This window comes from Rhamphochromis longiceps, linkage group LG17 (assembly GCF_057381845.1).
Source record: "Rhamphochromis longiceps isolate RC_006_pf linkage group LG17, R_longiceps_female_GT1.1, whole genome shotgun sequence".
Classification (NCBI taxonomy): domain Eukaryota; kingdom Metazoa; phylum Chordata; class Actinopteri; order Cichliformes; family Cichlidae; genus Rhamphochromis; species Rhamphochromis longiceps.
Genome location: NC_140573.1, coordinates 32,760,164 through 32,788,121, shown reverse-complemented (window position 1 = coordinate 32,788,121; position 27,958 = coordinate 32,760,164). Strand labels below are relative to the sequence as shown.

At 40.4% G+C, this 27,958-nt stretch overlaps 1 protein-coding gene across 5 annotated transcripts in view; it reads right to left on the bottom strand.

The window, feature by feature from the left end:
* The window catches only part of LOC146650000 (ELKS/Rab6-interacting/CAST family member 1-like), a 148,622-nt gene that overhangs the window by 44,649 nt on the left and 76,015 nt on the right, over positions 1-27,958 (bottom strand). For all 5 annotated transcript variants that reach the window (XM_085387895.1, XM_085387896.1, XM_085387897.1 and 2 more), the window contains one exon: positions 23,102-23,262. In XM_085387895.1, coding sequence (XP_085244021.1) covers positions 23,102-23,262 — 161 coding nt within the window. The remainder of the gene's footprint in view (positions 1-23,101; positions 23,263-27,958) is intronic.

Below are 27,958 nucleotides of genomic sequence, written 5' to 3'. Positions count from 1 at the left end.
GATGGAGCATTGTCCTGCATGAAAATCATGTTTTTCTTGAAGGATGCAGACTTCTTCCTGTACCACTGTTTGAAGAAGGTGTCTTCCAGGAACTGGCAGTAGGACTGGGAGTTGAGCTTGACTCCATCCCCAACCCGAAAAGGCCCCACAAGCTCATCTTTGATGATACCAGCCCAAACCAGTACTCCACCTCCACCTTGCTGGCGTCTGAGTCGGACTGGAGCTCTCTGCCCTTTACCAATCCAGCCACGGGCCCATCCATCTGGCCCATCAAGACTCACTCTCATTTCATCAGTCCATAAAACCTTAGAAAAACCAGTCTTGAGATATTTCTTGGCCCAGTCTTGACGTTTCAGCTTGTGTGTCTTGTTCAGTGGTGGTCGTCTTTCAGCCTTTCTTACCTTGGCCATGTCTCTGAGTATTGCACACCTTGTGCTTTTGGGCACTCCAGTGATGTTGCAGCTCTGAAATATGGCCAAACTGGTGGCAAGTGGCATCTTGGCAGCTGCACGCTTGACTTTTCTCAGTTCATGGGCAGTTATTTTGCGCCTTGGTTTTTCCACACGCTTCTTGCGACCCTGTTGACTATTTTGAATGAAACGCTTGATTGTTCGATGATCACGCTTCAGAAGCTTTGCAATTTTGAGACTGCTGCATCCCTCTGCAAGATATCTCACTATTTTTGACTTTTCTGAGCCTGTCAAGTCCTTCTTTTGACCCATTTTGCCAAAGGAAAGGACGTTGCCTAATAATTATGCACACCTGATATAGGCTGTTGATGTCATTAGACCACACCCCTTCTCATTACAGCGATGCACATCACCTAATATGCTTAATTGGTAGTAGGCTTTTGAGCCTATACAGCTTGGAGTAAGACAACATGCATGAAGAGGATGAAGTGGACAAAATACTCATTTGCCTAATAATTCTGCACTCCCTGTATTAGACTTGAAGTGAAATTGGTAATTGGTTTTCTGAGGGATGTGCTAGAAAACGGCAGCTCCAGCTTTTTCCAGATTCCACAGGGCACCTTTAGTGGTCTTATAGAGTCCATCGTTTAGCAGTTCAGAGCTTTTTTGGCAACACGTGAAAAAGTAACAGCATATTTGGCAGAGGTGTTCATAATGTTTGAGCCAAAGCACAGAAATCCACGCTGATGCAGACAGAGGTATAATTTATTAGCATTTTTTAGATTCCATTTCTGAGCGCTTTTTCTCTTTACTCAACACGCAATTAAACCCTCCCTCTCACCCTGTCACATACACACAGAGAGATACAGCGGTGCAACAAGGAATGCAGTGATGAGGGTGTCTAAATGAAGACAGATTACATGTTTAGACTGTGTGAAGACCCACAGATTCTTTGGTCAACCTCATGGACCAAACTGTCAGTGTACAAATGTCCTATCATGCATCTAAACTGACAGGGGAAGCTGGGACATGGGTCGGTAGATTAATTTCCTGGCCAAATTAGGTGCTGTCAGGTATCCCAGTGTTTAATAATAAAATGAGTTATTTGAATATTTTGGGTTTTTTTTTTGTTTTTAGTGATAGAGGGAGGGAGGGAGATCAAAGACCTACAGGTGAAGATCAAACACTACAAACTAGGGACAAATATCATTTGGATATGTTTGATGCCTTAATTATTTGCAGCATATTTACTGATAACTCAGTAAGTAAAAATGTCATTTGCATGTATTAGTGTTTCATTTTATCTTATGAGCCATGAGAAGACCTGCTGATATTAGAAATAACTAAAATTCTTATTATGATATGAAATTTAAAATAAAGAGCAATCAGTGAACTATATGAGATTGATATTTAGTCCCATTTATGCCAGTTAAACATTAATGTATTGCTTTTCTTTATCCTCCTAAGACCCGCACTCTTTCATGGCATGTATTTTTAATTTCTCTTTGCTATTTGGGCTGATTGGGGCCTGATGAATGTAAAAACAAAGAATTATGTTTTTTGGTTTTTTTTAACCTGATTTTTGTTTCTGAGAAAAATTAGATGCACATATGAGGACACTCGCTTTAAATTTCGATAGAACAGTGGTAGTATAACGTCCTCGTAAGTATAGCAATATTTAGTATTTTGGTCTAGACAACCCAAAATGTGATATCCACATATGTGGATGCCAGGTCCTAGGAGTTTAAGGTTTTTATACCACACTACGCATCATGCAATCAAAAAAATAAGCGTCTTTAACTCTATGAAATACTTTTCCTTGCTATTACTAAGAATGGTCTTTTTCTTCGTCTGTGAGCCAATCAATTAAATACTTTTTATACAAACATTAGCACATGGACTTTTTCATTCCAGACTGTGAGACACTGGAACAGTCTCACAGTCTTTCCCCTTTCCTTTTATACAAACACCGGTACACAGATTCTGACTCACATGTATGCAGAGAGGCTAATGGAACATTACTCTTGTTAAAGCTAACAGTGCGTCTAGTTTTATACCATATCTGAGGGTTACCTGCCAGCACAAGGCGCTTATAAACCCCTGGTGATAAAATGATATTTATTCCAGATGCACTTGTCTCAATCTGGGCCTCTCTGTGGCTCTCCCTTCTTCTCCGTCTGACACACACACACACACACACACACACACACACACACACACACACACACACACACACACACACACACACACACACCACACACACACACACACACACACACAGAAACACACTCTCTATGCTTGACATTCCCAGCTAAGCACATGCTTATGACAACTGATGGTTGTGGCTACTGCTATTGCTATGTAATTGTTAAAGACAACTGTTTCGAGTGCAGCACTCTTTTGCCGAATCTTTGGATGATTCTACTGTGAAGGGGCACTTAAAACATAGTACGCTCTTGCCACTGTTGGCAATCTGTCCTTATCATTAAAAATAACAAAGACAACGGAGCCAGCACATTGTGGAGGAAAGGGTCCCAGTGGACGTGCAGCCTTAGATCTGTAACTCCCCTTTCAAGTCTTTCCGAAGCAACAGGATGGAGGAAGGTCTGCTAACAAAGAATAATATCTTGTTAAAGAGGTTAGTTCTTTAATACTGTAAGTTTTCCATTTTGGAATACACCTTTTGGATTAAATCCTATGGTAATTTTACACTAAACGTCTCAGTGACTACTTGACGTTGTGTTGGCAGTAGTGTATATATACACACGGTATCTGTCATAGGATTTTGTGTTGATGAGCTCTTTTCTCTGTCTGTTAAGCCAACAAAAGCACTGTATCAGAAAAACACATTCCTTGTTATTTATTTCAATATCACTGCTGTGATGGTGCAGTGGGTGAACCAAAAAAGATTTGCCATTGAAATAACATCATATATAACATGCTGATGAGACAACTTAATAATATTCTCACAGCTAGATTCCTGAAAGATTATTGTTGGATGGAATAAGCTCCATCCCATAATTCATTAGCTTGCTGAAGCACCTTAACAGGCCAAGCTTTGGACAGCTGGCCTCTCATTTGACACAACTGAGGATACTTTGAAATACAGAGGAGTTCATAGCTGACTCAGTGACTGCAAGGTGACCAAACAAGCCTAAATCATCACCCGTCCACCCCCATTTAATATCAAGTGTTTGTGCTGTTACACTGTGTTTGGTATTTGCTAAATGTGATGCTGTGCATTATGGCCAATCATCTGCACTTTGGTCACATCTGTCCAAAGAACATTGTTCCGGAAGTTCTCTGGTGTAAACTTTTTAGAGTGAAGGGTTTTAGAGTGAAGATCTCTTGGAAACTTTCTAAGCATATTTGTTCATTCTTTTCTTTAATTGTACCGTTATGAACTTCAACATTTAACATGCTAACTGAGGCCAGTAAAGTCTGAGATGTAGCTTTTGGGTTTTTTCTGCAGTTCGTCTGAGCATTGCACGGTCTGACCTTGGGGTGAATTTGCTGGGACGTCCACTCCTGCAATTGTATTAATATACTCCTAAATGCTCCAGATCAGCAAATTGCCAAAACGAATGCTTGTATAGAGGTGCTGGCATTTGCTGTTAATTGATTAATGAAGTGCATTTGATTAGGAGCACCTGGCTGTTACTTAGATTCTTAAATTCCTACCAGTAAAGTCTGGTTAGTCTGGTCCCATGATTACTTTCTTTTCCACATGACATGAGAAACACTGAAAAACACTAAAAACTATTCCAATGATAAGTTTACTGAGTTGTCATCGTAAATTCACACATACTGGTCCACCTGCCCGTTTTTCCCCCACATCCTATCGCCAGACAAGGGATCAGATTTACTAAGCAGAAAAAAATGAGGGTGAGACTGTAACTGGAAACAAAAAAAGCACAGATTTCAATGGAAAGTTCTGGGGCTCATCTACTAATGTGCAAAATGATGACACAGCTTGGAACTTGTACTCGGACAAATATAACGTAGGAGCTGTATTTATGTTTTCTTGGGGGAAAAAAACATGACAGCGCAGACCACAGAGAGGCAGAAGAATGAGATGTTTTCTGTGGTAGAAATTGCAGGTGTCAGTGGAGGAAGTAAATAGCAACTGCTGCTAAAAAAAAACAAAAAAACCTCATAATTGCAATGTCCATTCTGCTCACAGAAGGAATATCTGAAATTCACTGAGGTCAGTGAGGGCAAGGTAAATGGAGTCTACAGGGGAACGTGTATTCCATTGACGAAATTTATAAGACAGCATGAACAGTAAGGAGATGCACAAAGTAGATGTCACATTTATAGAATACCATAAACCTGAATCTGACTGGTAGCCTACATTTGCTCTACTTCTATGTTTTCTTATTGTTTTTTCTTTTACACCATCAGGAATTGTATACACACACACATACACTTACACACTTTATCAATATTTCTTACTGCAGATGATGACGTATAATTCACCTAAATCCCCTCTCCCCAGATTTAGCCTGAAACTCTCACAAACACAAGCCACAAAAATAACTTCTGTCCACACCTTTCCATCACTACCTTTTCACTCTGTAAATCCCGACAGTAGCTTTCAGTGCCAAAGAGCTTCGGTCTAGTCCAGGAACTGATTTACTGTCTTCTCAAAAAACATTTGCCAGTGGTCACTTCAATATAATTTTATGTGTAAATTTATGGTCATGGAAAATAAATCATGGTTAAAGTTAGAGACATATAACAATGGGAAAAAATTAAATACATGATATATGCAAGACAGGCTGGAGTAGGAAAATATATTTATTACTCCAACAACTGCAGCTGCGTGATGGCATGCAGGCTTTGCAACCAGATTGAGGTTGCTTGTGACAATGACCACCACCCTTATCCACCACCTCGCTATATTGGACAGCCTTCTTATCATAAAGGGATGTAAACTGTTGGGAATTGTCAACTATCGGTGTAATTCATTGGCCAGGAAATGCTGACTAAAGATTCCAGTCCTACAAACAGTCCATATGTTTTCATTTAAGCTTTTTACAAGTTATTAACAAGTTTCCATCTAAAATTTCTCTCACTTATTCTCTATCAGTACTCCCCACCCACACTGCAGCTCTCGTTTCCATCATTTCCTTTCCCTCATCCTTCACCACTCGTGCTATCTCTCTGTCTGTAAAGAAGACTGGAGGAATTCTTTCCGTCATTTGGCGGTCGTGTGCCATGATGTCATCGCTGTGGCGACAAGGCAGACAGTAAGCAGATATACACAAATGCACCAGGCACCTGACCCCAGCCCCAACACACACACAAACACACACAGGGGCTCTCTCCTTTCTAAAACCACTTAAGGCCCCTCACTTTATCACAAACCCTAATGCCTGGTCTTAGATCGCTCGCATTTTTCTACACACACACTAAAGCAGCTTCCCATGTACGCTGCATTATCTCTTCATGCTGTTGCCCTTTAATGCAATCTGCCATGTGTATATGTGTGTTTGTGCCTATACTACTGCATTGGTATTTTGTGTAAGGGTGTATGTGCATGCTCACAGGCTCTCTGTGTGTATTCAAAGCCTTATTCCTTGCATTAGTGTCTATATGACTGAAGTGTGTGTATGTGTGTGTGCCCCTGTGTCTGTAAAGTAGATTCAGTGCAGTGTGATACTGGCCAGTCTCTTTCAAAGACAAACACAGAGCTATTTTAGAAATAATCCCCGTTCTCTGTTCTCTGTTTCCGACTGAACAAAAAAGCTCTCCATTGTTTTCTGTGACACTGTCTGCTCTGGTTACCCTCGAGGCTGCTTGCGGGACGCCCGAGTTAACCCCTGTATTACGCGGTGCGTGTCAAGCACTGTGATGGGACGTTTTCTTTAAAAAAAAACAACAATATTCATGAATTGTTAAGACTTTTTAATCGCACTTAAACTTTGATATAGTTTTTAGTTTTTTCTCCCAATGGTGCATAGTACTCCCCGCAAAACCAGCTCGACCCCTACTTGACCAGTGTTGACAAATAAGTGAGTTTCGAGGTAAGCAAAAACAGCAAATTCACTTAGCTGGCGACTGGGGATTCGGAAAAATATGTTAATTACACTCTATAATCACGTTAACCATCAGTGCTTTGGTTCTCTTTAAACAAAAGCAGACAGGAAAGTTTTGAAAACAGCGAAACAAAGAAAATCAAACTCATTCCAATCTCCACAAACTGAGATAATTCTTATTATTTATAGAATTTATGTAGCAGTTAAAGGACTGTGTCTGCTCTCCATTAACCCTGTAGATCTGCCCATGCCACTTCTGAGCTGCTTCACCAGAAGATGAAAGAAGTTAGAGAATTACAAATTTGTGAGCTGGTTTCTGTTTTATAGGCTGAAGAGATGCCTTAAAATATATCCAACTGCATTGCATAGAACGGAGCTTTTTTTGGTTTTTTATCTAACCAACCAATAAGATGAGTCGATCAGGCCAAAGGAACCAATTTAGATGCTCCAGATAAACTAGAGCAAAAGCTGGCAAACTAAAGTCGACAGCATTGCTATAAAACTTCAACTTCTTACTTCAGCTTCGATACAAATTTGTCTGGGGAAAAAGAAATATATGATCAAACCTTTATCAGGTGTTCTTTTTCTCAAATTTTCCTTATTGTGGTCTATGTGTCAGGGCATAAAATGTGTAAATGTGCTCATTTTGAGCCCTGCTGTAAAAAGAGGGCACTGCAGTGGTGAACAGTGTAGTTTCACAGCAAGGTCCTGCTTGTAGGTAGTTTGAACCCAGGACCATCTTGCTATGAGGTGACAGTGGCTACTGAAAAAGACTAGGGCGCCTTTCTGTGTGTAGTTTTGTATGTTGTCCCTGGGTACTCCAGCAGTCCAACAACACACATGTTAGGTTGACTGGTGATTATAAACTTGCTGTAGATGTGAATGGTAGCCTGTCTCTCTGTTTTAGCCCTGTAATAGACTGCTGACGTGAACAGGCTATATCCTACTGGGGTAGGCTCCAGCTTCCCTGTGATCCTGTATTGGATAAGGAATTAAGACAATCAAGTGCTATGGATATTTTGTTTTTAACAGACACGTATAAGGTACTAATTGGATAGGCTTAGATCACACTTAGACACATCACACTGAAGAACATAAATTAACCATGGAGAACCAATGGGGTCAGAGCCGACCCCATTGGTTCTCCAGGGTTAAAAAAATTTCAGACCTTACCAACTTAGCTTGAAGGTGACTTTAGAGAAAAATTGACACATGAAATTTGGAAATTGTGTGAACAGGCATACCATTAACTAATGATAAAAAATCCAGTTTCCTGCTTTTTCTCTTTTGTGCCAACACGTTCTCACTCCCAAAGCGTAAAATTTTACGCTAGGTGACAAATCGTCAACATATTACGTTTTCGGCTACCCACCACGTTCCTAAATGACGACCTCGGAAAAATGAGGAAATATGAGAACCGTATGGACTCAATCTACACATGTTCGCTCTTTTTCTTCAAATCGCTTAGAAACACGCTATTTAACATCATTACAGTCCTGGTTAAGGTCAGGAAAAAGGTTATGGTTAGGCCTAGGGATAAGGTTAGGTTTAGGGCTGGAATACAACGCCGAAGGTCTCCTTTCGCGTTCCTCAGGAACACCGCGGGACGTGACAAAACGTCGGCATGTTACGCCTCGGGAGTGAGAATGGGCTGTTTGTGCATGAGGAAGAAACAGGGAAGCAGCGAAGGGGCAAAAGATTGGCTGTGATATTTTTGTTTAATGTCAGCTAAAAGATAATTTTTTACAAAGAGGAGAGTGCAAAGTAGAAATGAGAAGAATAAAGCTGTCTGTCAGTTGTGGCTAACAACACGTGAACTCACACATATTGTGCAAACAGACACACAGAAACAGAGGTAGTGCTAAGATGTTGATTGGAGAAATCTGCGATAGAGAAAGGAAAAAAAAGACTTCCTCGTTTTTGTTTTTTAAACCTTTGCTGATACGCTTTTAGCTCTGTTTCCGACAATCCTCGCATGCATAAGCACATCTCTTTGGTTGGTTCTGCTGCTCATGACTGTGCATAATCTAATTGTCCGTGAGGATGTAAAATTAATAGATTTCTCCTCTTTCTCTCTCTCTCTCTGTCTCTCTCACACACACACACACACACACACACACACACACACACACACACACAGTTTCTGGGTCTCCTGAGTGGGTAGTATTTCTCTCCCAGCTGACAACTTCTGTCCTGCGGCGGACAACCAGCAAGTAGACAACTCATCTGCTTCAAGGCCAGCTCCCTCACTTTCTCTGCTTCTCTCTCTTACACACACACACACACACACACACACACACACACACACACACACACACACACACACACACACACACACACACACACACACACACACACACACACACACTAAATATATACAGCCAGATTTATATCTGACATGGAGTTAATAGTTCCTGTAACGCAAGCCTTTGCTCCACTTTGCCCTCTGCTCTTAGACTGCACTGCAGTACACTACACAAACTCCCAAACACAAACACTCTGCTTTATAACCCTACAAGAGAAAACACAGTGCAACGAACGCACACATCGGAGCAGGTTTTATGAAACATTTGTTACTACTGGCCTGCCATGTGTGGACCATCAAAGTTAAGCCAATAAATCTCTGGTTTATAGTAAACTATTTACTGTAGCGCTCTCCTGCAGAAGGGCCAACACAAAGTTTCACTTCACCACATTATACAACTGAGGTTATTAGGGAAAATTATCGACACCTACCGACGTGGTAATGTGCGATCAAAACTTTGAAACAGTTCTCTAGGGCTGCAATAAACACATCAAAGGGATAACGCTATGCTGAAAAGGCAGAAGAATGATAAAATGATTATCGGGAATTACAGCTGAGAATGGCCTCGAAGCTTTAATTCAATGCCAAAATCCAAATCCTGTTTACTGATCTGGAAAACATACGTTTTTATCAAGCCTATAAAAACTGAGAAAAATAATAATGAGTGAAAAAATGATCCGCTTGCCGTCAGCACAGCAGCCAGAGCCTGATTTGGTAGAGACTTTGTTTTATGTTTGACTGACGCTGCCTAGATTAAAGTAGCCCAATGTATAACAACACAGTGAGAACAGCAGGATTTTTTGGGCAAGAACTTTTTGAGAGCAGAGTCTGTGTCTTAAACTATAATGGAAGTGGGTCAGAGATGCTGGACATGAATAATTTAGCATGGAGAGAGAAGACGGGATGAGAGACCATCTGAGGCAAGTGTTAGGGAAATAGGTTAAAGCTGGTGCATAGGATATCTGTGTGTGTGTGTGCTTGAGTGTTTGAGAGGGAGAGAAAAGCTCCCCTCAAGGAGCTGTTGTACATCAGAGAGGCTTAAAAAAAAAGACAGCAAGATGGCAAACACACTCACACACACACACACACACACATACACAGCATTGACAGGGAAGGGAATAAAATAACTGGAGGATTTGGAGGGAAAACAAATCAAAGAGACGTGAAGAAGGAGAGGCAGGGAAGCAGACACAGGAAAGGGAGGTAGAGAGACAAAGGAAGTAAGAGGGGAAGAGAGAGCAAGACGGAGAGAAGGGCAGGTGGGACTACTGCATGACAGAATGAGGATCTGTTCTTGACATATTCCCCCCTTTTTCTCGCTCCCTTTTTTCCCTCTAAAAAAACTTCTCCTGCTCCCTCACCTCTCTTTCTCTTTGTCTGTCGCTCAGACGCTCGCACACACACACTTAAAAACACACACTGTGACTAATAAGAAAAGTGTAAAAATGCATTATCTATGGTGTGCGGGAGTTTGCTCTTCCCATGAGACCACACACACACACACACACACACGCACACACACACACACACACACACACACACACACACACACACACACACACACACACACGCACACACACACACACACAGAAACACACAAAGAAGTGTGACAAAGCTGCAGCTTTGTGCTCACTGTGGTTCTTTACAGTAAATCCATTTCTATGCTTAGTTACTGAGACCAAGACATCTGCTTACAATCTGTCAGCACAAACTCACTCCTGCCATATTAACCAGTGAAAGTAATGGACACCTGTGAGTCCCACATGATCACTGAAGTGCAATTTATCTTATGACTACGTAAGAGTAACTGAAATCTTTCGGCTGATCTTTATCGCCGTCATACAACGCTACTGCGTGTCAGTGGATTAAGGGGAAGTAGACGGAGGTTGGATGCAACTTTCACATCTTCTAATCCATGGCTCTCGAAGGTTTGATGAATGACTACCACTTCTGGAAGCTAGCTTGTGATGGAGGGCTTTACAGGAAAAATGTGCATGTCGAACACTTTATTGTTCAGAGGCGGGTGGTTAATGTTGCTAATTGTCCTCTTTGGACTGGTTTGAAGATTTTGAATCGTTAGTGAGAAGACTGATACATTTCCTGACCCTTGATGTAATTGTCTGTGTACTTTTTCTTTGCCATTTCACTACATCAACTATGCTTGGGCTAAATATATTACAGTACTTTATGGGCAACATAATGTGCTATCAGAGGTGGTCATTGGCCAATAGACCACACTTAGAATACTCATCTTCTAATAACACCTTAAAAACCAAAATACCCTGATCTTCAAATCACGCCGACATTCATAGATATTTACAGACAAGTGACGACTGAGCTGACACCTGCTGCACACAGAGGGAGCCTGCCCTTCAGCAGACAACCCATGTTGTAATTAGAGCGTAACAAGCATTCAGTTAAACTCCATCACTGGCTGTAGAGCTTGAACGCCGGCCGTGTGGCACATTAAACTCTCTTGTGGCGCACCGTGCACAAAAACACACACATGGCTGTTCTTTTTTTGTTTTGCATCAAACCTTTGCCCTTCATTTCATGGTGCCTATCTTCATTCATCAGCACGATTATGGGCAATTTTATTGATTTTGATATTGATCTTCATTTTCTAAAGATAGCATCCATGCTGCCTAATCAACATCACATGATGGTTACTACACTGTCATCCCTGTTTTAGTGAAGTCCCTTTTCCTAAACAGCTCACTCAGGGCCATAAGATAATTAATGCAGTGAGAATTCTTTGTAAAGAAAACTATTTTAACTAGCAGTGAAAAATGTGCACACTTATGTCTGCATTCTTTAATTTGTTAAATACGAAAAAATGATAGCACTATATAAAATTATAATTATACATTTGCAGCTTTTTCTTATTATACAAAAACTACTACTACCTACTACATTTTCAGAAATATTTGTGGGTGTTTTCTTGTTTGTTTGTTTTTTGTACTACTTGAACACTAAAGTGGCCCTCCAATGAGATGACAGCGCCAGCAGTGGCCCACAGCTCATTCGATTTTCAGACCCCTGTTTTAGAGCATTGGTTAGTGAAAGGAGACTGACTGTTTTCCTGGTTATGACTGTTTAAGAGCCTCCATGATTTCTCAGTGGATTTCAATTCTCATTAATTTGTGCAAAAAAAGCCAGCCAGTGACAAGAATGCATCACTTTGTTTCTCAGCTACAACATTGCTGATGTTTTGGTTTAGTAGACAAAAAACTGTGCTCATTACAGTGAACTACAGTGAATTAATGTGTCTATTTAGTTTGACAACAGTATATATAACATGTAGAGGCTAATACTTCATATTTGTGACTGAACTTTACTTTCTACAGAAGCAAAAACGCTATTTTTAGATTTATGCGGCGCAACACTAAACACAGCTGCTATTTCTTTACATTAGAATCAAATTTAAAATTTTTTTTAATCATCTTTCAATGTGAATCTTGCTCACAAAACTAAGAAAAGGCAAAACTCAAACAATGATTAAAGCTATTTCACTTTGAAATATAACCCATTGTTCCCATTTCCATCATTTTATTTCAGTTAACAATCACTTTACTGCGAGCCAGCTTTGCCAAAAAGGAGGGAAAAGTCTGAAAAGAAAATGTTATCATTACATTACAAATATTCATTATACCTATAGTTTAACCCTGATTACAAAGTTGAATCATCAAACTATTTTGGTCAATTTTTAGCTTCATCTGAAGCTGACTGGTTTGTCACTGGTTTGTTCGGTTCTCCTCTGCCGGTCTTATACTGCACTTTTATTATTCCCAGAATAGAAATGAAATCGTCTGGCACTTCCAACATACAATCAGAGGCTTTGAAAGAATCCACGTTTTGTTTTCTGTTTTTCGATACGTTTTCTCTCTTCATCACTCCCTCCCTCTAATTGCTGTTTAATGATCTGTTTGATGGCCTGGCACACGCAACCTGTAATCAGCCTGAGGAAAAGAGGCAACTTTAGGTTTTGCCGCATCCTTTTTTCCTTTATCTGTTTTTCCTCTCCACTTGTTTCTTTTAGCTGTAATCTCCCTGTTATAAATATAACCCCCCCCCCCCCCCCCCCCAACTGAGTTTAATTCAAAGAATTGGGCTACATGTCCGAAAAAATGTAGTAACAAAGCGTACATGATGCCAGCGACATGAAAGTAAACATTCACTGGTTTACAAGGATTCTTTTGTTTTTAGAAAATCAAATAAAAACAAAAACAAAAGAACACAACTTCTGAGTGAAGCGTGTCTTTTATTGTCTCTAGTTTACCGATTCAAATGTTTCAGATTCCTACAAAAAGTAAAAAAGCATCAGAACAGAGGCAGAGAGCCAGAGCGAAAGACAAAAGGGAAATACAGAGCGCACAAAAAAGTGGAGAGAAGAGAGCGAGACATAAAGCGTGGCGCCCTGATTTGAGCTTGTAAGACTAAGTGTCAAAACTGCGTGCCCCTTTTTGTCATACTAAGCTCTGAACATGTCTGTTACACACACACACACACACACAAACACAGACTTGCTTTGGCACACTGTGGATTAATCTCATTGCTGTCTGAGGGGATCAAAGCGCATCTCTGTGCTTGGTGTGCTGCCACGAGCATCATGTGTACATGCATTCATGTGGGAGGATGTATTTTTATGCGTCTGTGTGTATGTGTTTGTATACATCTCCAAGCATTCCTCTGGGAGGGAAAGCTTCTCAGCAGTCTTGCTGTCTGTTTCTTTTTTTTTGTAAACGACTGTGTGTGTGTGTGTGTGTGTGTGTGTGTGTGTGTGTGTGTGTGTGTGTGTGTGTGTGTGTGTGTGTGTGTGTGTGTGTGTGTGTGTCTTACACATGCAGCCATATTGTTAGTGACAGCTGTAAAAAGCAGAGATGTCATTCCATTGACAGAGCCTTCGAAAATGAGATCTTCGACTACACACACACGCAAAAGCGCAAAAAGAGAGCCCGACACGTCATCGATTAGTTTCAGTATGTAGTGACAACGGTGAAGACACGGACGGTGGGAGATATACAGCTTGCCAAACAGAAATCAGGCAATAATGACTTTGCCAGACAGGTGTAGGCTTAAAAGAAGGGATGGCAATGGAGAGATGAATGGAAAGAGATGAAGAAAAGTGGAAGGGAGGATGCAAGGGAGGAGACAAAAAAGGAGGATGGAATGGACTGAGAGAAGTTATTTCAGGTTGAAAGATGAAGTAAAGGAGGGACGACAGGAATGAAGGGAGGGATGGCGGAAAGGGCGCAGGGGGAAGGAGAAGGAGTCTGGTAGGGAGATAAAACAGAGAACAGAGCAGCTAAGGAGAAATAAATTGAATTTATAGCATTCACCTTGAGGCATCGGCCAAGGTTCTCACTGCAGGAGACTGAAGACAGCGAAGCCGCTTCGTGTGTCTGCAGACTTTCTTTATGGCCTAATTGTACACGAGGCTCAAAATCTAGTCTTTGTGTGCACAAGTGAAAAAGACAAATGTGATATTTTTTTTCCTCAAACGGACTCTCAATCTACTAAAAAGCTTCATCTTAGTGGGTTAAAATCTGTCCAGTCTGTTGTGCGCACAGGAGATCCAGGTCTATCATATCCAGATGGAGTTTGGTGTTGCTGGGAATTTGAAGGAAAAAAATTCTCAGTGAATCACCTCCTAATACGAGATTATCACTACTTTCTCAACCCGAGGCAGCATCCCACACACAGATTAAATAACTAAAATGTTCTGCGTCTTTCTCTGCAGAAAGGAAATAACTGCCAGTGCTGCCAGTGACTTTGTTTGCCTGTTGCTGAAAACCTTGACGTCGTGCATCGTCGCCCTGATTTCTTCTCTTCTTTGAGTTTCTTCAGTGTTTTTTTTTCTGATGACCTGTTTACAACATTTGGTGCAACAGATGATTTCTGAGGTTCATAAAATGTTAAGTGAATTTTTCTTGTCTGGTAAAAATATGATCAATAAATTAGTTGACATAAAGTTGTGCATAAAGGTAGGGCATGAAAGTAAAAGGAGGGGACATTAACCATAAAGTGTCATCTCAAAGATTGATGGATGAACGGAAGATGGAAGGCAGACAGAGATGAAGGGAATATCATTTCTTTGGGATATCATGCAGTTTTGTTGGATATGTTGTAAGTTGTTGTAGGACAGCTGTCTTTCTCCTTTTCTCTCTGCCAAAAAGACATTTTCTGCTTTTCTTTCTTTCATTTAATTTATCCTCTTACTCCTTCCCCCCTAAAGCGACTTATACTTCCTGCCCTGACCTCTTTACTGTCTTTTCCGCTGCTTCCTCTGTGAGCCCCTCGTTCTCTCCTGCACATCTCCTCTCCTCTTATCACTTTTTAATTAGGTAAATTAACATTTGACACATTATAAAATAATTTAAATAAAAAACCAAGGCTTTTGATTTCAAGAAAAGAAATGATATTTATAGATACCAGTCGTCTAGGAGGAGAAAACAATCATGGAGACATGTGTACGCTTTAATCATTATACCATGATGTATCGTGTTCTAGCCCTTTATGAGAGCAACATAATTAGAACCCAAAATCTCAGAATTAAGAAACCAGAGTTTACACCTCAACAAACCCAGTTCTGTTGGAATGGAAATGTCATATGAAAATGTGGTCACTACGACAGACAGACAGACAGACAGACAGACAGACAGACAGAATTTTATTTTGAACATGCAAATATAATTGAAATAACAAGAGAAAAAAACAACTTAAAAATCATTAAGTTTTCGTGTATATATCTATGTCTACAGAATGTGTGTGCTCGAAAAGGAGTAGGATGAAGTTTTCCTGTTTCTACCCCCTTATTTCAAATTTCATTGCTTACAAATCCATATCCAGGATTCAACATTATTTGATCAATATATGTTTAACTATGTACAAGTCTAACACGTTGAACATACACAAATAAAACCATTTTCAGCACGTAAACCAGAACAACAACAAACTACATTTTTACATAAACTAATCACGCTGTGTTTAACACCCGCTTAATCTCTGAGCTTATTTTATATTTGTGTGACAAACACCTTAATGAACACTTAAGCTTGGGTTACTCTGCCCTTGATCTATAAAAAATGAGGACACAATGAGACAACTCAGTCACTGAGAGGAAGATTTCCTATATTCATGCAATTTATTCTTTTTGAACAATTGTGTGAATTTTTGTATTGATGTACTTTTCTTGATTTCATCTGTACAGGTGTTCCACACACTAACTCCTCTGACTGTAATGCTGTCATATTTACATTTGTCCTTACTAGAGGCTTGCTGAACATAAGGATTCCTCTCAGGTCATGAGTATTTGGTCTTTTTTGGAACAAGTTCTGAATGTTGTGATGTGAAGATTTATTTGCTGCTTTGTACATTGTTTGTGCAGTTCTGAGGTCAACCAAATCTTTAAATTTGAGAATATTTAATCTGATAAAAAGTGGATTTGACACAAACCGTGTCAGATTTCCAGCACAACATGGTGGTTATCGCTGTCACATGACAGCAACAAGGTTCTGTGGCTGAGCCTGTTGGTTGGCCGAGTCTTTGCTGTAGCAGCTTCCATTTTTTTGTCGAGTCCTTCAAAAGACAGCAACTGGAGGTTTGTAAAGATGTTTCGCGTCTCATCCAAGAGGCTTCTTGAGCTCTAAAACAACTGATGGTGACGAGAACTCACATGATGGTGGTGTGGGGCTTAGAGGTATCACACCTTGGCCCCAGTGATGGTAATGACCCACATTTTTGTTCATTATATGATTAATAGTGGGTCATTGACGCTCAGGACCACCTCCAGGGGGACAACCACAAGAGGTGAAGTCCCAGTGATTCTCCATCAGAGATGATCCAATCTCCATCATCAAAAAAGCCTCTTGGATGTGGCTAATACACCTTCGGGGACTTAAAGAAGCCGAGCTGCTTTATTTTCTCAGCACTCAGGACTACCATGACCTGGATGACTGAAACCTGCACGAGTTTACATGCTTTTCTTGTGCCTGCGTAGGCTTCCTCTGGGCCTTGGGTAAACTGTTGCTTCTAAATTGACCACAGTTGTTAGTATGTGGTTGTCTATCTTTTTGTGGTAGCCCTTGCGACCTGTCCACATTGTATTCTGCTTCTTGCTCAGTGTCAACAAAGAGAGGCTTCATCTCCACCGCAACTCCCATTGGATAAGCAGTCAAGAAAATGCATGGATGAATGAGAAGTTCAACTGCTTTGGCATGTTTAACTGTAATCTGGGTGTTTCTGTGTTGACAGAATCTGGTCTTATCATGCTGAATGAGTTAAGGGGTGAAATATGTAGCAACTCGTCATCACAGTAAAAATCGTAAAATTACAGCCTCGCATTAAAGGTTTTCTTGGCAGACTTTTTCCTGTGAAAAATAAAGGCATAAAGGGCGTTGCTGTCCATACTGTAAAGCCTTTTAAGGAAAAGAACCTCTTTTTGAGATGACTTCCATCCATCGAGTCCTGATGGAGATGTTAAAGTTATGGTTCTGCTGGATTTACTGTCTCTTCGTCTTGGACAACGAAAACAGCTGCATCAACTGAAACATTACCAAACACATCACATGTACTGGGTTTCTAGCTTACTGGGAGCTAGAAACTGTCCCAACACATACAGCAACCATAAAAGATGGACACGGATGTGTGTGTTTGACTTTGTATGAAACTGATGAATAGAAATGAGGGAAAGACAGAGCGAGGGATGTGTGTTAAATGTCAGTTAAGCTGAACAGCAGAAAGCAAAATAGGTTTTAATTCATTTAGATTGAGATTTCAGACCTGACACCCTGCTGTTACGCACACACTGTCAGCACATTCCTGCAGCTGGCTGCGACACACAGTCGCACAAACACACCTGCATATGCCAAACTATAGAAACACATGACAGCGCGCATGCACATCAACCCAAAGGAGACTGGAAGAAAATGAGCATGTGCATAAACCCCGAAGAAAATAAGTCACGTGTTGGAACCCTGCAGGGCAGATGTGCGTGGCTCTTTTTGTGTATTTGTACTTGTGTGTGTGTGCATTAAAGTCTGTAAAGACATATAGTACCAGCTGCTGAGAACTACAGCACAAAGATAGACTTAAAGCCTCACAACTTCACATCGGTGTGTGTGTGTGTGGAGGGAGGAAACAAGAGAAGGTGAGAGAGCGAGACAGAACGTCAGTATGTACATTCGCTCAGCTGTATTTGGTATATGTTGCCGCATGGGAGTGAGTGTTTGTGTGTGTTTGCCCAAGAAACCACTGAAACATGCTGTATCATATATCATGTCTTACAGCAACATTAAACCTTACACCGATGTAAAACTGGGCAGCAAATCAGACATCAAACCCCCAAGAGTTAGAGCGGCCTGTGTGCGCAGAGACAGCTTCATGTGCAATACATTGAGATATATGAACAAAAGGGACGCCGCCACCTTAAACATCTCATGTTTCACGTGTGGGAGAAAGCTAGAAACAAATGACGTGTTTGCTGACCGTACTCTAATGTCTTGTGAAAAATATGAATAGAAATGAGGGAAAGACAGAGCATAACTCACTGAGAGGCAAGTACCAGCTACCTGAAATGTCTAAATTTTTCACTAAGGAGGAACAGACACAGATATGCATTATCCCAAATGTGTGGAGAGACCTGCAACGGCATGAAAAATATAAGAGCTCTAAAATCCAGCGTTGTTGGATACTCAAATAAATTACATAAGCCCCTGAAGGCAATTCATGGAGGGTTTTTAGAGATTTGATAAGGTTGCTCCAAAACAGATACCAACTGAAAACAGTAGACTCAGCCAAAAGACAAACAAACTACAGCCCAGTGCATACTACTGTGCCAACTATAATCAGTATTTTTGAAGGAGATAAACAGTTAGTTAGACAAACGTAAAGACGTCTGTCTGACGTTTTATTAATTAAAGTAGGACTTGATCTATCAGTATGTTATACAAACATAATGTTTCATTGTTAGGAAAATTCTACACCAAAAAGAAGAGTTTGATGATAATTATAAATTTGTCTTGACGTTTCTTATGTGTGGAAACAACACAAAGAAACATTAATAGTAAAACACACTGCTGAGTTAGAATATGTGTTAAAGATTGAGGCCAAGGGCAAGAGAGAAAAAAAAAAAAAGGGGGGGGGGGGGGGGGGAGTCATTATTTGCAGACACATAATGAATGTATAATTCACTGATTCGTCACACTGAACTTTATTTATCTGCTCCAGAAACAGCAGAGGTTATCAGCAGAGTAAATATTTGGTTTAATGTAGAGTAGGTTTGATCTGTGTATGGAAACACGCAGTCACCTCACAGTTCAGGTTGCAAGCTGGAACAAAATGGCGACAGGAGCTTAATCATGGGAATCATGCTATATTTATACACGCATTCACACATACATTCAGCTGGTAGGAGAGGGATGTTAAATGATGCACAGACTAAACTGGCTGCTTGAGATTGTTAATTAGAGTCTGACCGATAATGGATTCTTGTGGCTGCTGCAGCAAAAAATTCCTATACTGATACACTGGACAGTATTTAATACAAATATATCCATAGGTTATATGTCAGACTTACGTTAAAGGGGAAATGTGACGGTGCCATTACTTATGATCTTGCCAGCTCTTTCTTTTAAAATCTGGCTGGCAATTTGTATTGAAGTTCCCCCTCCTCAGCTGTGATGTTTTTCTGGTACATGTGTGCCAACTTTTTCTACTAATAAAAATCGAATAATAAAAAAAAAACATGACAGAAAAGTTCCTGTTTTTCTACAATAGAAATTTCAGTTTTTTCACAAAAGGTAATTAATGCGCAGTTAAACGTCCTTATAGTGATGGAAAGGCGAGTTTCTTTGGTCCGGCTCACTTAAGATCAAAGTGGGTTGCATGTGGTTCACGATGTATAATGAGTTGGACATCCCTGGTCTCAATAACCTGGTGAATTTCAAAAGTGAGCATTGGATTTTGGAAGAAAGGATTTTCCCTATATTATAGCAAAAGTAAAGGAATCTTTATCTTTAAAGCCTCTGATTAACAGTAATTCTTTTTGTTGTCTTGATGCATGCTCAGTCATTCAGGTAAGTAAATCTCCAAAAGTTGATTCTGTTCATCTGGACGTTTGGTGGAGCTGATCACAGCCACAGAAACAGCAATTCGTAACAACAATATTGCAGAAGTGGAAGCAGAACAACTACGGACGAAAGTTTCGGCCTGTCTCAGCAATGCAAAGCCCCCAGCATCCAACATCACCATGGAGGAGAGGAAGGCACTCACATCACTTAGTGATGACAACAACATTATCATCCTTCCGGCAGACAAGGGGAGGTGCACAGTATTGCTAAACCAGAAAGACTATCATGAGAAAATTTTGTCACTACTCAGTGATGAAAATACTTATGAGCCCCTGAAACGAGACCCAGGAAGTGGCTACAGGAAGAGGGCGATAGACTGTCTGAAGCAGTTAGAACAAGACAAGCCTATTGACCGGACCTCATACCGCAGGCTATACCCAGGGGAGTCTACACCAAGTCTGTATGGTTTACCGAAAATACATAAACAGGGTGCACCTTTAAGACCGAGGCTCTGCAGTCTATTTACACCTACAGGCCAGTGGACACTCTTTCAAGGATGAGGATGTACACATCTTGGACAGGGAGGAACGCTGGTTTGAGCGCAGAGTCAAGGAGGCCATTTACGTGAAAAGGGAAAGACCATCTCTGAATCGAGGAGGGGGCCTAAGGGTACATCTTTCGCCATCTTACAATGCTGTGATTGCAGCCATTCCCCAACTCTCTGTGAATGGGACTCAAGGCCATTGATCAGTGGTTGTTGATCAATGGTCATGAGAATTTGCATAATTAAGATTAAGGAATTGACCTCCCAGCCCATTGTTCCTTCACTGGGCTGGTTTCAGTCATTATGGAAATGTACTGTTTATGAGATTGGGGAAACCTGCAGTCAGCTGAGACTGAAGAAGTCACTTGGATGAGTGACGAAACATTTCTCCCACAAAACGCTACGTCCAGATGAACAGAATAAACTTTTGGAAATTCTTTTTGTTTGTTTGTTTTTTACCGTTGAACAAGTAAAATGGAAACTTATTTTTTTAACTTTCAGCAGTCAGTCATCATGCTGTTACTGCTGTGTGTAGTCATGCCCAGAAGTACGATTCTGAACCGTGAAAAACTCCTGGTACTCTATACTTATGGGGTGGTCAGCGTGTATGTGTGTGTTTATATGACGTTAATATGTGTTTGTGTGTTCTCTGTTTGTAACTCTGTGTACAGGATATAAGAAGCATGTGTGTGTGTGTCTATTCACGTCTGTGCCTGTTACGTAAATATTCATCATGAAGTCATTGTATGTATAAAAGAAATGCTAGACAGGGCTTGACATCGGTAAATCAATCAAGAGTGCGCTTGCACACGTGCGCGCACACACAGACGCAATTTCATGCAAACACAACACCACACATTCTGATTCACTGACGCCTGCAATAATCACACGAGTCATTGCTACACCAATAAAACGGTCCGTAACTCTGCTCACCTGGACTGTGAATGGACATGCACAGACTTACACACACACACTGTCTCCCTAAAAAAGAACAAAAATAAAAATGCAAACTTGGAGTTCAGGAAAACTAAATCACAATGGAAGCCCTCATTTCCCATGATCCAACAGTTGACTGTCCCACAATCTGTTTAAATAGACAGGGCATGCTGACAGTCTCTTTGGCATCTCTTTCAGCCCAGTGCACTGTTCCACTAAACTGGACCTTGTTGTAAGGTCTCAGTGAGGATATAAAATAGCAGAAGGGACTCCTCTTTGCTGCATTTAAGCTACAAACCCATCTATTAAACCGTACCTTGAGTTAGACTGTGTAGGTGTCTGTTAATGTAATCAATCATATTACGAGAGCTTTATAGCGGTACATGGTTATTGCATTATCACAGTACTTAAGTATATCATTTTAAAGTGTGGAGAGAAAGAGAGAGAAGATAAAAGGAGAAAGAGGGGGAGGAATAAGAGGAGAGAGTTAATGAGGTGCCGGGTGAAGATCATGTCAATGTGACCAGTCATAGAAACTGAAGCAGCAGAAGAGACCCCTGGAGATATCAAGAGTTGATTGTTCTGTATTTAAATTCTAAGCAGTGAGAATAAATGAGAAACTTTGGAAACTTTATACTGTTAAACTAAAACTGAATGCAGCCTTTTTACGTTAACCTCTGCATTAAAGAGAATAACATAGCACGGCTGTGTGCAAAATGTACCACAAATCACATCTCTAGGAATTGTATTTTCAGACCAGATATTGACGTATGATACAGCAATCAATATTTTCTAGGACATTTGAGACATCACCCACGCTTTTATTAAATAACGATGTAGTCCAAAAAATATTTTAAAATGTTGAGATATGTCTAAAAGCAGCAGGTTTCCCAGTCTGGCTTCCCACAAAGCATACTAAGACTTTACATTTCACTGGGTAAATGATTTATACTCAGAGTTTGTATGAGGTTCTGGTCAGTGTGTTGCCAACAGTGGATGGCAGTCGGCACACCACCAAGTAGATAGGAGCACTAACCCGCACAGAAACTAAAGCCATGCAGAGTATGTTCATGTAAAAGAATTAATATAAATTTAAATGAACCCAATGGGGGGCAGCACGGTGGCAAGAAGGTCCTGAGTTCAATTCCACCATCAGGCCGGGGTCTCCCCATGTTCTCCCCATGTTCGCGTGGGTTCTCCCCAGGTACTCCGGCTTCCTCCCACAGTCCAAAGACATGCAGTTAGTGGGGATAGGTTAATTGGAAACACTAAATTGCCCATAGGTGTGAATGTGGGAGTGAATGTAAGTGCGATTGGTTCTCTCCTGAAAAGGATAAGCGGAAGCAGATGGATGGATGGACAATATTTCGAACTCTTTCATCGCTTTTCAAGATCAGGGACATGATTGGAGAGCACACTGTAAAATATGCCTTAAAAGCTCAATGGGACAACAATGTATTTAGACATTTTTAACAATGTGATAAGGTGGTGCAAGCTGAGAAATATCCACACAATCATTTTCGCCATTCATTCATGTTGTGGTCACATTTTTACAGTTTTAGAGGGAAATTAACTATTTTTCCATTATATTGTTATTTTTTGCTGTTTTGATGAAACTATAACGCAGCCACATGAGACGGCTGAAAACGTAAATGAATGAAACTGAATGAACATAGATTTTATGAGGCATTGTGCACGTTTACGTACGCCGCGTGAAAGGACAGAAACACGAAATGTAACCAAATGTAACAGCTTAAATTTTTTTCAGTTAGATGGAGAGAAAGACTTCTTCTTACTTCATCTCCAGGACCTCTTCCAGGTGCTTCCGCCTCTCGGCCCGCAGCGAAGTCAGGTGACCTTCCTTCTCAGCCAGTGAGAGTTGAGTTGATGACAGCTTGGCTTTCATCACCTCCAGTTCCTGTTTCACCTTCTCCATAGCAACCAGCAGGTCCTCCACCTGACACATACAAGTTAACACAGTGTAAATATTTTGGCTCATTTTTTTTTCCTCGCCTTTCCTTTTTTTTTTTTTTTTTTTTTGCACATATTAGTCTTTATGTCTGCGAGCGTGTCGTCTATTACGGTGCATATATGACCTACTGTATGTTGATTTTCCTCCTCCTTGTTTTCCTTCCCCTGTCTCAGTTGTTTCTCTTTCTCCCGCTCTTCTCTGATACATATTCTGTGTCCCACTCTCTCACTGGGCATATATCAGTTTGTCAGTTTAATGTGAGTGAGGTCAGTGTGGATTTCTCTCAACGACATAACCACTACACACACACAAGCACACACACATTTTCTCTTTGGAAACCTTTTTCTTTCCTTTCCTAGTTATATACTACACACCTCTAAAGTTTTAAATTAGCATAAATTCGTCTTGCATCGCTGTTTTTCTGAATGCTTAAAGACAAACGGTGAACTTGAAGCATTGTCGCTGAGACCTTACAGCCAAATTAATGTGCAGTCCCTGCTTTATACTGAGATTGTAATTTAATAACATATTTATTTATTTTGCAAAACACAACTTACAGCTTTACAGTCAGATACGGCACCCTGGGTAGTACTTTAAACACTGCTGAGCTCAGACAATATTACATGCCATGTGGAAGAAGTTCTTCTGACCTGAACCACAAAGACATTGAGATCTTCTCTTCTTATTTCCCCTTAGTTTTATTTGGATTACCATGTTATGTATACACATCCGATCTTTACATGTTTGGATATCTTTGCTAAATCTATGGAGCCACGCATACACACAGACAGCCAAACAAAGTGTTGCTTTCACAAGATGAATGAACGTGCCTGTTTCGGCTACAGATGTTTATTTGTAGATGTGTATGAATGGTTTAGGTTGCATACATGGATTCTGAATGTCAGATTAGCTTGTAAAGAAAGATGTCTCAAACATTTCTGCAAACAAGTCACCATAAAGAAATGCGTGTTATGACTGATATTTATAATGGGATTCAGCATCTTCTCCACCACCACTATGATCTTAATTTCTGGCTCATTCTCTCCTTTCGTCTCTCTCCAGAGCACTGACGGTGATGCAGAAAGGCAGAGTTCAAAAAGTTGTTCTCTGTTGTTTTCTCATTAATATTGTGATACATTTATGTACACCGGTGTCAGGCTCAGGAGATCGAAACAAAGGTAATCAAAGTCTGTGGTTTTATTCCTGTCCTTGGGAAAGATACAGACTTAAAGGCTGTATGTGTCATCGATGTGCAGGTTTGTGATAGTGTTTCTGGTTTGTAGTATGAAGGACTTGTAGTGAAAAGCTTTGCATAAGTACATTAAGATTTAATTTGCAATTAAGAACACACTGGTGATGGAATGAGAACGGAAAAATAAGACGGGAACTGAGACAAAAAAACAGAAAAACAGAGAAAAAAGAAAAGGCATAGTGTTAGTTCAGGCAGGCCACAAAGTCAAGCTCAGCTGCAGTCCCAGCACATTAGCTGACGCACCTTCAGCAGCTGAAGGCTCAGCTGACACTCTTAAAGATTCCCTCCCAATCCATTCCCTGCATTATGCCTAAATGGCTTTCCACGTATGCCAGTACAACATAATTCCCCCACATTAGAAGGAAATGACAAACTTCTTTTGACTGAAGTGGCCCTGACTGAAATATGTCTCTTTATATCCAAACCCATATAAGGCCACTGAAAAAAGAAAACTAATTCATAGTGTACCGTATGCATGCCCCAAAACATTTCTACCAATTAACAAATCAAAGTCTTATCAATACAATTCTACTTTTTTCACTTTCCATCAAAGTTGCATCTGTTGACTGATCAAAATGAACAGATCCAATAAAAGCTTTTGTTAAATGGCTTTTTTTTTTTTTTTTAATTATTTACAACTTACTGTAAAAAATTAAGGAAATATAATTAAAAAAATTAAAATTAAAAGATGAACAAATGTAAAAAGCAGACGAGCAAGGTATGGGATGATTGTTTGTTACCTTTGACCACCTAAATCCGCTTGTGATGAACTCATGCATTGGAATGTGAGAGAGCTGCATACAAAATAACAGAGAAAGAGATGTGAGAAGCGGGAATGACAACAGTGAAGGAGGTGGAGACGGACATAAGGATGTAAAAGGAATTGCTAGAGGAAAGGCGGAGAATACAAAGGGTAATGAAAAGATAGGCGCAAAGACAAATCAAGGAAGCCGAAGGAAGAAAAAGAAGGAAGCAAAGAAAAGTGATTGTTTGTGGTGAGAGATGTCAAAAGAAAGGGAGGAAAAATGCAAAATAAGCAAATGCTAAGCTGATGAAAGAGAAGCAACCAGACAGAGGAAAATGCACAAGAAGGAAGACACTGACAGGCAGCAACATGAAATACAGTTCAGACTAGGGCTGTTCGATATAACGATATATATCGGATGACGATATAAAAACATCTATCGTTTCATTTTACGCTATCGTTTGTTTCGTGGTGTCGCAAAATAAACTGTTTACGGCAATATTTTTTCATCGTTTTGATGGTCACTGTAGTGGCTATATTCATTTCTTAAAGTTCTCTCTTTCTCTTATATGTAATATAACCACACTACTGACGGACAAGCGCCTGTTTTTATGCGTTGTGGTTAGCAACAACGACGGTAACGCCATCGCGTGTCCGCTTGTTTATGTTCCACATAAACCTTTCACAATAAAGCTCAAGATCCTGTTGAGAGTTTTTAAAATAATCTGAATCACGTGAAAGAGCAGATTATTTACGGATGAGAAGTAAAAAAGAGCCGCCAGGTGCTAAAAAATAAACCTTAGACTCAAACTCAAAGAATTTACAGAAAATGTTACATTTTTGTGATTTATATCGTTATCAGGACGATAGAATTCTTATATCGGGATATGAGATTTTGGTCATATCGCACAGCCCTAGTTCAGACAAGACAGAAAGATAGTGGACAATAGAAGAGGGTTGTTTGTTGGGGGTAAGAAGGAAAAGATGGGACATGATACCAACCTGGAGTTAAGAGAGAGGAAGAGAGAGAAGCGTGATCATCATTAAAAAACGATTAGTGGATGGGGGGATGGTGGGAGGGGGCGAGGAGAGACAAGGTCTGGCTGGGAATGGACAGCAACCCCTTCAGTGTTCTGAGAGTGTTTCCGTGTGTGAATAAGGATGATTTCAGCCTTTATTTTAAGCATAGGAAAGTATGAATGAAAGAAGAAGGTGCACTGAGTTCAAGAATTGAAATTGTGTGGTTAATAAAAGACGGGAAGCAGGAGAAGAGGACGTCTGTCTTTGGTTTCGGAAGAGACGGACATGGTGTGTCATTCTGTTGACTCATTTCTCTGTCACCCACACACACACACAACACACACACAAAAACGCAGCTTCCTTCAGCGATCATAAATACAGTAGTGACTAATGTCTTGCAGAAAAAGTTAACAATATTTTTATGTGGTGTTTATGCCGGAAAAACCCTGTTCATCACACACACACACACACACACACACACACACACACACACACACACACACACACACCTACAACTATGCAAACACGTGTTGTCTCTATAGCTGGACATAAAAGTTGTGTGTATGGCTCCCAATATGGAGTCAAGATGCGAGTATAAATGTCCCTGGTTTGGCTGCATTTGCATATGCGTGTGTACGCATTTGTGCCAACCCCATAATAAGTGATGTGTGTGTGCCTTTGAACAGGCCGGCCTCATTAAGGGAGGAAATTGTCTGCCTCTGTCATCATTTTATAATTTATTATGTGAAAGATTAATTGCAGTGACGCAGTTGTAAAAAACAGAAACACCAAAATATTTATTTACAATTTACTTGTGGGGACAGAGGCGAGTTTCCAGTTCCAAAACCAAACTTGGGTCCATCTGGCTCCTGCTGAATGCAACGTTGTGCAGCGCCGGCGTACTGTTTAAATAGCAGTTAGCACTTCTTTCTGCCGTGTTTGTGCGTGTGCATTTAAAGAAATAAGTATGCATGTATGTGGTCCGGCGTCTTGCATATTACTTGCACTGTCTGCGAGTGCCACATCCACATGTGCATGTATGTCTGTGCTGAAAGGTTGAGTTAGTGCTGTTGGGAGAGGGCTGCCAGGAGTGTTTGGCTGCCATCTCCACTCATTCACCACACGCTGACGCTTTTTGCTCCTTCCTTCTCGACTGAAGCATTTTAACACGAGGACACTCTCCAGGACCCTGTCCTGGCCTAAATGGCCTCTGTTCTATCTAATTAAAGCTGCCACTTGTAGCATTTTGAAGTTTTTCCAGCCAAATGAACTGTGATAGCTTAGCAAAATTACAGTAAAGACATTAAGCAGCAATTTTTTTTTCAATTTTTTTTTTTGCTCCAGGAAATAGGCAACCATTAAACTCAGGACTCTGGGACTTTCTTTGGGGCTCAATTTTAAGACAAATTTAAATAAAAGAATTATTAAATCATAAAAGAAACACATCAAGATTAAAAAGAAAGAACTCCTGTCTCCCACGTAGCAATGCTGCTGCTGTAAAAAAAGAAAAAATGTGTTTGCTTTTCTTGTTCACCATCTTCATCTCTCTCTGTAGCTCTCTGCTTAGATGAAACGTCAAACCATTGACCGAATATTAATACTTGTGGCTTTCGGTGCTTCCTCACTGTGTGAACGAAGTCCAGCCAACTAATAACAGCAGCGAG